Genomic DNA, 11,100 nt, shown 5'->3' on the forward strand with positions numbered 1-11,100 from the left:
GCAGAAACGGCTGCTTTAAAAACAAAAACAAAAACAAAAACCTTTTATCTCTCCAGATTCTATTTCCAAATGGGAAGGTTGTAAAATCTTTCAAGTTGTTTCATTTTATTACATTCTTACTCTCAGGAGTTTCTATTGATGTTAGTGATTTTGTTTGAGAAAATCTTATTTCTAAATTTCAGCATAATTTAATGACCTATTTAGCCCCAGGTAGCTCACAAATAATCAATCAACTTTTGCACATAATTATCTTGAACTAATTAGACATTATCTTAAGTCCATTTAGTTGCAAAACACATTTTACTACAATCCAAATAAGCAATTAAGATTTGATTTTTGAAAATAAAATATTTTTATAAATTTATGAAACACCTAAGTTAAGCAATTTTATCTTTTCAATGAGTGTTTCCTCTTGACATATCGAGGTATCACATTAAAATACATTATAGCTAAATGTTCTACAATATTACTGCTAAATCAACAGAAAACCAATTGATCTTGAGGAAAGGTTAATTAATTTGGGCTACAGGTCTCCTACTTTGGTCTGCATTGAAAGGAATTTGTATTGATCACAGAAAATTTTTGCAAAGAAACTTAATAAGCATTTTTATGGAATTGAGATCAATTTTTTAAAGTGCTAAAACAACAAGATTTTTAAATTTTATCACTCCAGGAATTCTTTTCTGCTATGGCTCATTCGAATCTGTTAGACTCCTGAGAAAAGTAATGTTTTTTTACACTTTCAGTGAAATCAGTCGAGTATTCCAGGCTTCAGAAAATGAAACAGAAGTTAAGAACATTAATAGGATTTTGTTTGTTTAATCCCTCCTCCCTTAATAATGCTCACCAGTTTATTCTGCTATAGGGAGTTCACGAAGGGACAATGGAGATTAAATTTTATCTGTGACGTAAACACTGTAATAGCCATCCTGTAGAAAACAGACCGAGCTGCCTTCTACTTGGGAACACTTCTAAGTTGTGTAGTTTCTGGTGAGCTTTCCCCCTAGCTGTGTTTAGTTGTCTTCTCTTTTTATCAATTTAAAAAAACGTGTCAGGCCCGGAACAAGGTGAAAGTTAACATTTGAAGTTCTCTTCCCCAGGACAGTATTCCCTCCCAAAAGATTTTTCTTTTTTTCTTTTTTTCCTCAAAGTGCTCGGTGGTGGCGTCGTCCCTCGAGCGGAGAGCCTCGGAAGCGTTGCAACTAGACGGTCTGCAGGAAGGTTTTTTTCTTCTCACTCCCTCCCTCCCCATCCGGAGACCCCTCCCCCACCTCGAGGGAAATTCTTCCATCAAGCGAGCTCGGCGGTCAGCATCCCCTTTCCGCCCTCGTCGGCAGGAGCGAGTGTCCGAGGTGAAGAAATACAGAAATTCGGCGACGAAAGCGGGGGTGGGCGGGGGTCAGGGAAGGCGGCGCGCTCGACGAGGGTCGTCGCACACCCCCTCGGAACCACAGATGTTTCCCTCCTGGCCCCGGGGCGCGGCGCCCCAGTCCCGGGCGTTCCGGCGTTTGTGGGTCCCGGTTTCCGAGGAAGGGATTACGCAGCGGGAGCAGCCGCGGCAACGCGGGCGTTGGGGCCGCAGGAGCGGTAAAGCGACGCCTGGCCTTCTTTGTTGACTTTTAGGTCTCGGGCTCGACAGAAGATTTATTCGCTCGGAGGGGAAAATGCCCAAACAATAAAGAACTAACTGCACTTGTCACCCCGAGATGCCTGCGGTCCTGCTCTGGCCCTCTTCCCTGGCAACCGCCCGCCGCGGCCCCAATCCGCGCGCCCTTCCCAACGCGCGGGGCGCGGGGCGCCCAGACGCGGCAGAAGGCGCGCAAGGTGCCGGGAGGTGCTTCGCTGCTCAGAGGCGGCAGGAAAGCGCGCGAGAAGCCCACCAAACCAGCTCCCCGCGACCCACCATGCTAACTCCTCAGGCAGGTTTCCAGAGTGGCCTCTGCCAGCAGCCTGCGGCGCCTCGCCCCCCGCAAGGCCAGAAAAAGTCTCTGCCAAGTAAGAGAGCGAGAGCTGAGGCCAACTTAAGCCTGGTGGGTGAAGGCAAGACATTGATACTGCTCGTATGTTAGAGAGGAAAGGGAACATCACCGAGGGGAAGGCACGAAAGTTAGACGATTTAGACTCGGTGGGCCTGGTACAATTCCTCGGCCCAAACTTACGGCCTGAAGTTACATTTGGAATTCAAATTTGCCAACGCGTTTGTTTACCCGCCATATACATATAAATAACTATTGAGATTGAAAGCTTTTTCCTCTCTTTGGGACTTTAATGTCCTTCCGAAAGGCCTCCAAATTAGATTTTGAAATTACTCAAACCAGTTATTTCCCTCTCCTCCTTTCACTAGCTGAAGTGGGGCGGGGGGGGGGGGGGCGAGGATGGGATTTCTGGATTTTTCTCAAGTGCTACATGCCACCCCTTCCCTCATCTGGGGAGGCAATTACGCGATAATTAAGGGACTCACACAGCTCTTTTTATCTTGTCCGCACTGTGGAGTGGGGCGATCAAAGTAAAGGCTGTCCAAGTTCAAGCCCCGGCGAGGATGGAGTTCATACACAAGGGCTCAGGCAGGCTAGCCTCTGCTTGGGCTGGTGTTGTTATTGTTGATGTCAATCCGAACAAGACTTACAAAGAAATAGGTGGACTGGAAAGTGAGCCTACTATCAAAGGAGATTAATGATTTTGTGATCTCAAGCAACTGTAGGGGTGTGAAGTTGCATTTAAAAGCTTCTTAGAAGGCAAACAAATCATCAGCTTTAAGTTCTCAGGAATGATATTTTTAGAAACAGTATTTTTTAAAAATATCTTCACAAAATACAAAATAGCAGCTACCCCGAAATGTCCTGGTGGCACAAATCTTCCCCGGCAGGAGAGATTTAACTCGACTCCCCCAGCCCCCTCCAGAGCTACCATGATGGTTAAGTTTTGTTTCTCTTTCAATGAAAAAAAAAAAAAAGTTCAGGATTCTCTGTTGTAGACAACTTAATTTTATCAGCCACATCTGATATTTTATTCTCACTAGAATACTTCTCAGATAAAGGAGTATTAGACATTGGGGCAGGGGGAAATGTAGTTATATTAATGAATTTGATTTCATTGTGGACAGACTCAAAGGAAACAGAGGAGGCTTAAGCTCATGTCAAAAATTAAACATTACTGGGAATAAATACTCTTAAAAATCTCAATTCTTGGGATATTAAATCAATTTATCTACCCACTTTTATTGAATTTCTTTAACTGTTTTTTACTAGCTTCATGTTCAGATAATAAACAAACAAAACAATTTTGTTTTATATCATTTTCCCTTTTTGTTATTTATATTCAGTACCGGACTTTGGAAAATATCATTTTCAGAATACCTATTTTGGATTTAATTGAGGAAAATAACAGATATACTTTTTTGTTAACATTTGATTTATTTAAAGTCCTTAACTGCAAATGATCAAGAACATATTCCACAGTTTAAAATTTATCATTTTCGTTATTTAAATCAAAATATTTTAATTACAATCACATTGATAAAATTAACATTTTTAATTTGTAATTTTAACCATCATTTAAAGCAATTTCAACGATAAAGAAAAAAAAAAGGAATAAACCATGCAATAAATTAACATTGAGAAAGCAAAGAAGAATAATGAAACCCGTCTGGCTATACTAACACCATGTCCAACTGTGAAAAGTGCATTAACACTGAATTCAACAAGCACACGATGGCAATAATTGAAATGGCCACAATCAGTTGGATTTTGGAATTTTGGACCAAATTTTGAAATACCACTGCCTATAACCTATCTCTCCTCCAACATTGTAATATTCCCTTTTTCCTGGAAAAAAAATATTATTTAAATGGTACAGATACATAGAAGCTACTTTTGTACATGTTATGTGACCTCAGAATGACATGACAATGGTACTCTGCAAAGCAAGGAGCAGAGTTATTGAGGATGGCAATTCTTGAGGAATTGATTCTCAGGGCTATATGTGAGTGGAGAGGACAAGGGAGGAGGGTGTCTTTGTAACTTCTTGGTCAGGCAACTCTTGAAAATGTACCATGTATACCACCTATTATTTCTACATGTTATGCAAATATATGGAGGATGTCTACATATTTGAGCATGTGCATAAATAAGTTCGTACATAATATATGTGTATTTCATTTTAAGACATCAGCTATCTGAATGTATCAGAAATGGAAGCTGAATAATGGCTCTGATGTTTATAATCAATTTATGTTTTGCTGCATAACAGCAGTATTGTCCTTCCAATACTTTTAATAGCCCCTAGTGTCTACTTGTTTCTTCACCCTTTCAGTTCTTATGGTTAAGAGTATTGCCACAGACCTGTAAACTTGTGGAGGGTCAGGTGGTGGGGGTGGGGGTGGGGGGAAGCACAAACAAATATTTTACAAGTTTGACCATCTTTCTTTCTTTCTTTTTAAATAAACCCTGCGCAGACTAGAACGGTGTCTGGAGGGGAAAGAGGGAAGAAAGGGAGAGGAATAAGGAAGTAGGAGGATTTTATATATACATTTGTGGATTGTTAAACATTGCAGGAAAAAACTGTGTTGGTTTGGGACTGGTTTTCTTTGTAATAATATACACAAGGCATTTCGAATACAATAACAGAGTAACAGTCCTTTGCACTGGGGAAAAGATTGTGCACACACACACAAAATGAAATAAAAATAGCTGGGATTTCATTATGCTGTTGTCGGCTTGGTATGTGTGGTTTTTGTTTGCTGTTGATTTCTCTCTCTCTCTCTCTCTCTCTCTCTCTCTCTCTCTCTCGCTACCAGCATGGCCATGCCAGACAAACCCCCAGTCCCAGGGAGCTAGGAAGTGTTTAGGACGGGCCTGGAATACACACCTTGGTAGTAGGCCGGCTCCAGGGCTGAGGGCTCGATGGGGCTCCTGGTGGCCACCGAGGCGCTGCCGAGGGGCAGGCTGGCGGGCAACGCAGCGCCATAGGGCGAGTACTGTAGCGCCTGCTCGTACGCCTTGAAGTCCAGCTTGTGCTGCTGCTCCGAGGAGGACATGAGGTTGTTGATGGAGAAGGGATGGTTGAAAGAGTAATGGGGGTCCCCTTTCAGGTGCAGCTGGGACTCGTGCGGGGCCAGGCCATGCGCCGGGTGGGAGGGGGGCACAGAGACCAGGGCCCCGGGCCCGGAGCTGATCGGGGGCGCAGCCGAGGAGGATGGCGTCTTCAACTCCGAGGCGCCCCCTGTCGCCGTCGCCCCGCTGTGGTCCAGAGTCTGGGGGCTGGCAGCCGGCCCGGGGGCCGGCGCGCCCTCTAGCTGGCCTGCCTTACCGTGCACGCCCCGATGAAGGGGCGAGTTGGCAGTGGGGTTGGCGGCGCTTGAGGGGTCCTTGCGGCTCTCAGGACCGCCCTTGGCGCCGCCGCCGCCGCCGCCGCCCCCGCTCCCGCTTCCGCCCCCGGCCCCCGGCTGCTTCTCACACTTGAAGCGCTTCTGGCGGCGCAAGTAACAACCGTTCTCAAACATGTTGCCGGAGTCCGGGTGCAGCGTCCAGTAGGAGCCCTTGCCCGGCTTGTCCGGGGAGCGCGCCACCTTGACGAAGCAGTCGTTGAAGGAGAGCGAGTGCCGGATGGAGTTCTGCCACCGTTGCTGATTCTGCCGGTAATAAGGGAAGAGGTCCATGATCCACTGGTAGATCTCGCTGAGCGTGAGCATCTTGCTGGGCGCCTGCTGGATGGCCATGGTGATGAGGGAGATGTACGAGTAGGGCGGCTTAGCGTGCGGGTAGCTGCGCTTGAAAGTCTTGGCGTCGCCGCCGGCCCCCGCCCGGCTGCGGCCCAGGTTGGACGGCGCGTACGCCATGGGGCTCATGCACGGGTTCATGGCAGCCGCGTAGGGGCCCAGGCCGTTCATGGAGGCCGCGGGCTGCGCGCCCATGGCGCCCATGCCGCCCGGGCTCAGCGTCGTCCCCATGGCCGTCACGCCCGCCGCCGTCATGCTGTTCATGGCGCCCGCGGAGCCGCCCGGCATGCCAGCCACGGCGCCCGGACTCAGGCCGGCGCCCAGGCCCGGGTTTGCGTAGGACATGTTGAACGAAGCTGGGGTCATGTTGCCGCTCGTGGTCATGGTGTTCATGGTCATGTAGCTGTTCATGGAGTTCATAGAGCCCAGGCCCGAGTTCATGTTGCTGACGGGCACCGAGGAGTAGGCCTGGAGCGGAGACAGCGAGGGAAGAGGCCCCGAAGGGCGGGGTTAGTAGTGGGAGCCGGCGGCCTAGCGCCGGGGGCCAACCCGGAGACGTGCAGAGAGCATTTCTGCAAAGCATAGGACCCCCCACCCGGGGCAAACCGTCAGGCGCCCTCCCCAGAAAGAGCAAAGAAATGTCTTGCGCAGCAGGGGAAAAATCTTAGCGCGGCAGGCATGAAAGACCAGCGCTCACAGAAAATATGTCCCCAGGAAGATGTGTAATCGCCTTACATGCCAGGCTCAGGGGCCGACTTCTAGGGCCCCTCCATCGCCTTCTGCATCCACGCCAGTTGGTATCCCAGTCTCCACCCCAGACCGGCCTCAGCAAAGCCCTTTTGGTTAAATGGAGTTAAACTCCGAAAACAGAATTATTCTCTGACTCTGCTAATTCACCCCACCTTAGGGGGTGCGGTGCGTTCGGCGGCGTAGCCCCCCGGGGGTGGACAACAGAACACCAGCTCTGTGCCTATCTCGCCTAAGCCGGCCAGGCCCGGCTGACCACATAGTAGCCTGGGCTGTGTGGGGTGGCTGTTAATTAAACCCTCCCTGATAGAACTAATCATTCATGGCCATATGACCATCCATTTCTCAACAACTGGCTTTACCGCCTTAGCAGTTTTCCCCAAATGGTGACTTTTTGTTATTATGTTTAGAGGGAGTGTTTTCCATCTACTTGTAGCAACTGTAATATTAAAAGGGAAAGAAACGCAGACGTTTAGTAAGTTTTGGAAAAAAATTAAAAATAGATACAAGAGGAGAGGGGGCAGGAGGGAGTGCATAATATCAATGCACTACACTTAACTTTCACTTGACTTTACATGTACATCTCTTTAAACCATTCAAAAAGTTGCACTAATTTCGTTACCTATTTCCAGCCCCATAACATTTGGGAAATTTTGGTGACAAAATTTGTCAAAATAATCTATTTTGTTTTCCCATACTGATATGTTGCCGTGGATTATTTCAAAGCTTGGCTTTAAAATCCCCTTTAAATTTCTAAAATCAAAGTCTACTTATTTTCTTTTAACGCTATTCTATTTCCCAATTCTCAGCTTTAATCTATAAGGAAGTTCTTTCTGTAGGGAACTTCATTAACTAGGCGGTCGAGATGTCTGCATCTGAATTAAACCCGAGGAAGAGTTCTAAGCTCATTTTAAAATTATCAGTAGGCGAAACCCTTATCAATAGCAATTTGGGAATGCACTATATATGTTAAAAACAGAAATATAAAACGTCTCTGATAATTTAATAAAAATAATGTCCTTGAATTTTTTTCATCAGCAGATACAATTTCATTTGAAAAAATAAAAGGTGTACAAAGTTAACTAGGCACACTCTGCTATGGTATGCAAATAAACTCAAGCTAAGTTTATGAATATATAAATATACAAATCTAAATAAATTACCATCAAAATATTTCCTGATTCTATATTTTTCTGTCCATGCCTTAAATTATTTTTTACTTTCGTTTTTTTTTTTTTTTCTTTTCCTCTCCCCAACATTATCGAAGGCGATTTCAATAACCGTTTTTAATAATGGTGAACTTTTGGGGGGTAATTGCCAGCTGTTTCCAGAGAAATACTTTTAGTAGGTGGTGGTCCCGCCTGTACCTGGTTTTCCTCACAATCCCTTTGTGCACATTGTAAAATAAACCACATGAACGTGCTACCAAGGAAGGGGACAATGAAGAGAAACAGGTTCTCAGTTCGGGGTGCTGGAGGAAAAGTCAGTTCGCACCAGCGCCACCCAGCGGCTCTAGAGTAGAAAGAGCACACTTCTCCCCAAACAGGGCTTTTAAAGAAGTTTTATAGAATTTCGGAATCGATTCATTATTAAGACGCCCAACTTAACTGCAGCGCGCTTTCATCTGAAGACATCTGCGAATTCAACCGTGGGAGGGAGAGGCCGCCCTGCTGGAGAACTCTGTCTTTCCTAGAGTTACCTCCAACTCTTGCCGGCGCCCGTCCGCCAACCCGCGGCCCTCCGGGCCTGGTTCCGGCTCCCGCTCTCCGCAGAGAAGAGGTAAACGCTTTCCAGAGCGGGTGCTTTCAAAGCCCAGAGTTTCCTGAAACCCTCTGGCCCGCTCCAAGCGCCGAGCGCCGGCACCCAGCCTCCCCCGCGGCGCAGCGGATCCGGCTCCAAGGCCGGGCCAAGGCCTGTCGGGAACACCTCGGGTGGGCACGCAACGATGGCACGGAGGAGGCGCCCCCAGCCCGCCACCCTTCCGGGCGCCCGCCTCTCTGGGCCTCCCCCGGCACCGGTTCCGGGAGCGTCCTGCCTGCTGCCCGCCTCTCACCTCCTGTGTGTCCGCGTAGTAGCTGTTCCAGTCGCTGCTCTCATGCCCTTCCATCTTCACAGTCCCTAACATCCTGGAGCCACCCTGCCCGATGCAACCATCCAGCCCTGTGCGAAGCGACGGGCGGCCGCGCGGCGCAGGGCGGGGGGCGGGGAGCCGAGCAGCTGCAGTCACCCGAGTGCCCGCGCCAGCCCAACGCCACCCTAGCGGGGAGGAAGCCAGGCTCTGCGGGGTGCGGCGTGCGCGGCGGAGGCTGCGCGGCGGGCGGGGGCAGGCGGCGGCCGCGGAGCGCGGCGCCCGGGAGCGCCTCCGCGGGAAGTGAGCGGGCGGCCTCTGCGAGACGAGTGCAGTTGAGCTGATGTGGATCTTACGTCGCTCGAGTGCCCACCTCCTCGTCCTCTCCCCATTTGTCCGCTTCACAAAGACGCTCGCACCTACAAAGCCCGAGGTGCACCTGCGAGGCGGCCGCCCGCCAGTCCAGCCGCCGCGCCTCCCGCCCAGCAGCGCCGCCGCTGCGCGCCCCCTGCACCCCCTCCCGCCGAGCCCCCTCCCTCAAACCCGGCCCTCACTTTGTTTGCAAAGCAGGGTAATTGGTTTAAGCCCGGAGCCTGGGGGAAGAGGGAAATGGGATGGGGGGGGTGTAACCCCCTTTGGAGGAGGAAAAAAAGAAAAATAGGCGGGGCCGGGCAAGCTAACGAGGGCTCTGGATAGGAACCGCGCAGCCGGAGAAGGGCTGGGGGCGGTGGCGTTGGATCCCCGGCTCGGGGGGCCGGGCCAGCTAAATGACCCCAGAGTCCCTCCCCAGGGGGACCCACCGGCTTCTGGGGGCCGCCGGCTGCAGCCCCATCCCGTGCCCCTCCTGCTCTTCTGCCCGCTTCCAGCCCCCACTGTACTGATTACTGACCCAAAGTTCAACCCGGGGAGACTGGAGACTACAGACCATCCCCCTCCCCGGACTTCAGGCTTGAAAAAGGAGAAAGCCCCAATTTTGCCCCTTCACTAGAAATTCGGCCATCTGAGTCAACCTAGCCGAGTGACGTTAGGCCTATTTGGGCTCCTGGCTAGCAGAGCGGAGACGCTGCCACGAAACCCGTACCTGCGGCTAAGAGCAGGTGAGTCACAGCACCGTTTTATATCTTTATGACATAACTTTTTTTTCCCCCCCGCCTCGGTCCGCTCTACTTCCCTTGTCATCTGTAGCGATCATAAAGAGGAAGAGACTGAGAACAGATGTCTGTGTGATAGGGCAGGCGCACCCGAGTCGGGCCGTCCTCCTCTGCCCAGCTCCTCCTCCTGCCCCCCTTCCGCAGCCCCGGGGACTGAGCTGGAGGCGACCGTCTGGTTTCTGATAGGGAAAGGTCAGGGGGAGGGGACATCTCCCTAACTGCGCGCGTTAACTGGGAGAGCATGAACACAGGCGCGGGAATGCATCTGCTCGGCTAGAGAGGTGCCAGGTTGAAGCCACGGATGGTTTGCAGCGGTGCCTGGTCCCATCTCCCACCTGGAGGGGCCAGGCTAGCACCCCAGGCGCTTGCTTGGTTCCTAATGGGTCCTGGACATTGGTGGGAAGTTCCCCCCAAAGCAAAGCCTCTTGGCTCCTATGAGGCCCTGGGTAGTGGATTGCCCACAATCACTTTAATTGGAGAAGGACCAACTGAAATGATTGATAAGCACTGAGTTGGTGATAGGTTGTGGGATGGTGTGTTTATTTCTGAGAGTATGAATGTGTGTGAGCTTCTAAATGAATGTGGCCATGTCTGTATCTAAGTGTGTGGGTGACCACATGTGTGTCCTACCCTAGGTAGAACCCACTAGTTTTCCTGAAGTAACAACAAAATAAAATCTTTCAAAAATGACTAAAAATCTGCAAAATATTCTTGTTTGGCAAAGTCTTAAGCATGTTATTAATCTCATATTAAGAAATGTGTTTTAACTTGTCTTTCAGATACCTCCCCCCCCCCCGTACTTTGTTCTTTTAAATCTTTCTTCCTTGAAATCTGGCAACAGAATCACGTTAAATCCTTGAACCAAACAAATCTCTTAAATCAGCAGGGGAGCCCGAGAGGGTGAAGATGTGCAGTTAAGGAAATAAAAAAAGATAAAAGCATTGAATTACAATTCCTTTTTTTAACAAAAGGGGGGGAATGTCACATTGCAAGGAATGGAATGAGAGTGAAATTAAATCCACCTGGAACTCAGAGCAGGCGCCCTCCCCAACTACAGCCTGCCCCTGTGACTGCAAGTCCCATCAGTTTGTGTAAATGCATCTGTAAATGTGTGGATCTGCACAGATTTCTCAGAGCCACCGTCAGAAACTCATTCTTTTGTCCAAAGTTCCCATCAGGAGCAGGACCTTGGTTCCATTTGTAAAATACACGGATGCTTAGCTTCCTCGGCCTGATCCGGGGGGACTTTCAGTGCTAATGAGCTTCCTTGTTCCTTCCCGCGGTGATTCTCCAACGCCCTCGTGGCTCTTCAGAAACATCGAGCATGACTAGGGTATTTTCTACGGGTAGTGACAATTTAGGAATAGCTTTTATGGTACACAAAAAGCCGGTGCCTAAAGGGGGGGGGCTGTCATTTT

At 49.3% G+C, this 11,100-nt stretch overlaps 1 protein-coding gene across 1 annotated transcript; it reads right to left on the reverse strand.

Annotated features, from left to right (window-relative positions):
• Window positions 1–4,775: 4,775 nt before the first annotated feature.
• FOXA1 (forkhead box A1) lies at window positions 4,776–8,612 on the reverse strand. Its single transcript, XM_045901970.1, has 2 exons — window positions 8,517–8,612; window positions 4,776–6,184 (listed from the first exon to the last, which is right to left on the reverse strand). The coding sequence occupies exons 1-2, from the start codon at window positions 8,586–8,588 to the stop codon at window positions 4,832–4,834; spliced, it is 1,425 nt and encodes a 474-aa protein (XP_045757926.1). The 5' UTR covers window positions 8,589–8,612; the 3' UTR covers window positions 4,776–4,831.
• Window positions 8,613–11,100: the final 2,488 nt, after the last annotated feature.

This window comes from Mirounga angustirostris, unplaced genomic scaffold (assembly GCF_029215605.1).
Source record: "Mirounga angustirostris isolate CCGP_5_RB_7025 unplaced genomic scaffold, mMirAng1.0.hap1 SCAF_9, whole genome shotgun sequence".
NCBI classification, from domain to species: Eukaryota; Metazoa; Chordata; class Mammalia; order Carnivora; family Phocidae; genus Mirounga; species Mirounga angustirostris.

Coding starts and splice junctions, on each gene's coding strand:
- FOXA1 (XM_045901970.1), bottom strand. CDS start 8,588: ATGTTAGGGACTGTGAAGATGGAAGGGCATGAGAGCAGCGACTGGAAC. Junction 6,185..8,516: donor ACTACGCGGACACACAGGAG/GTGAGAGGCGGG, acceptor TCTCCGCTCCAG/GCCTACTCCTCGGTGCCCGT.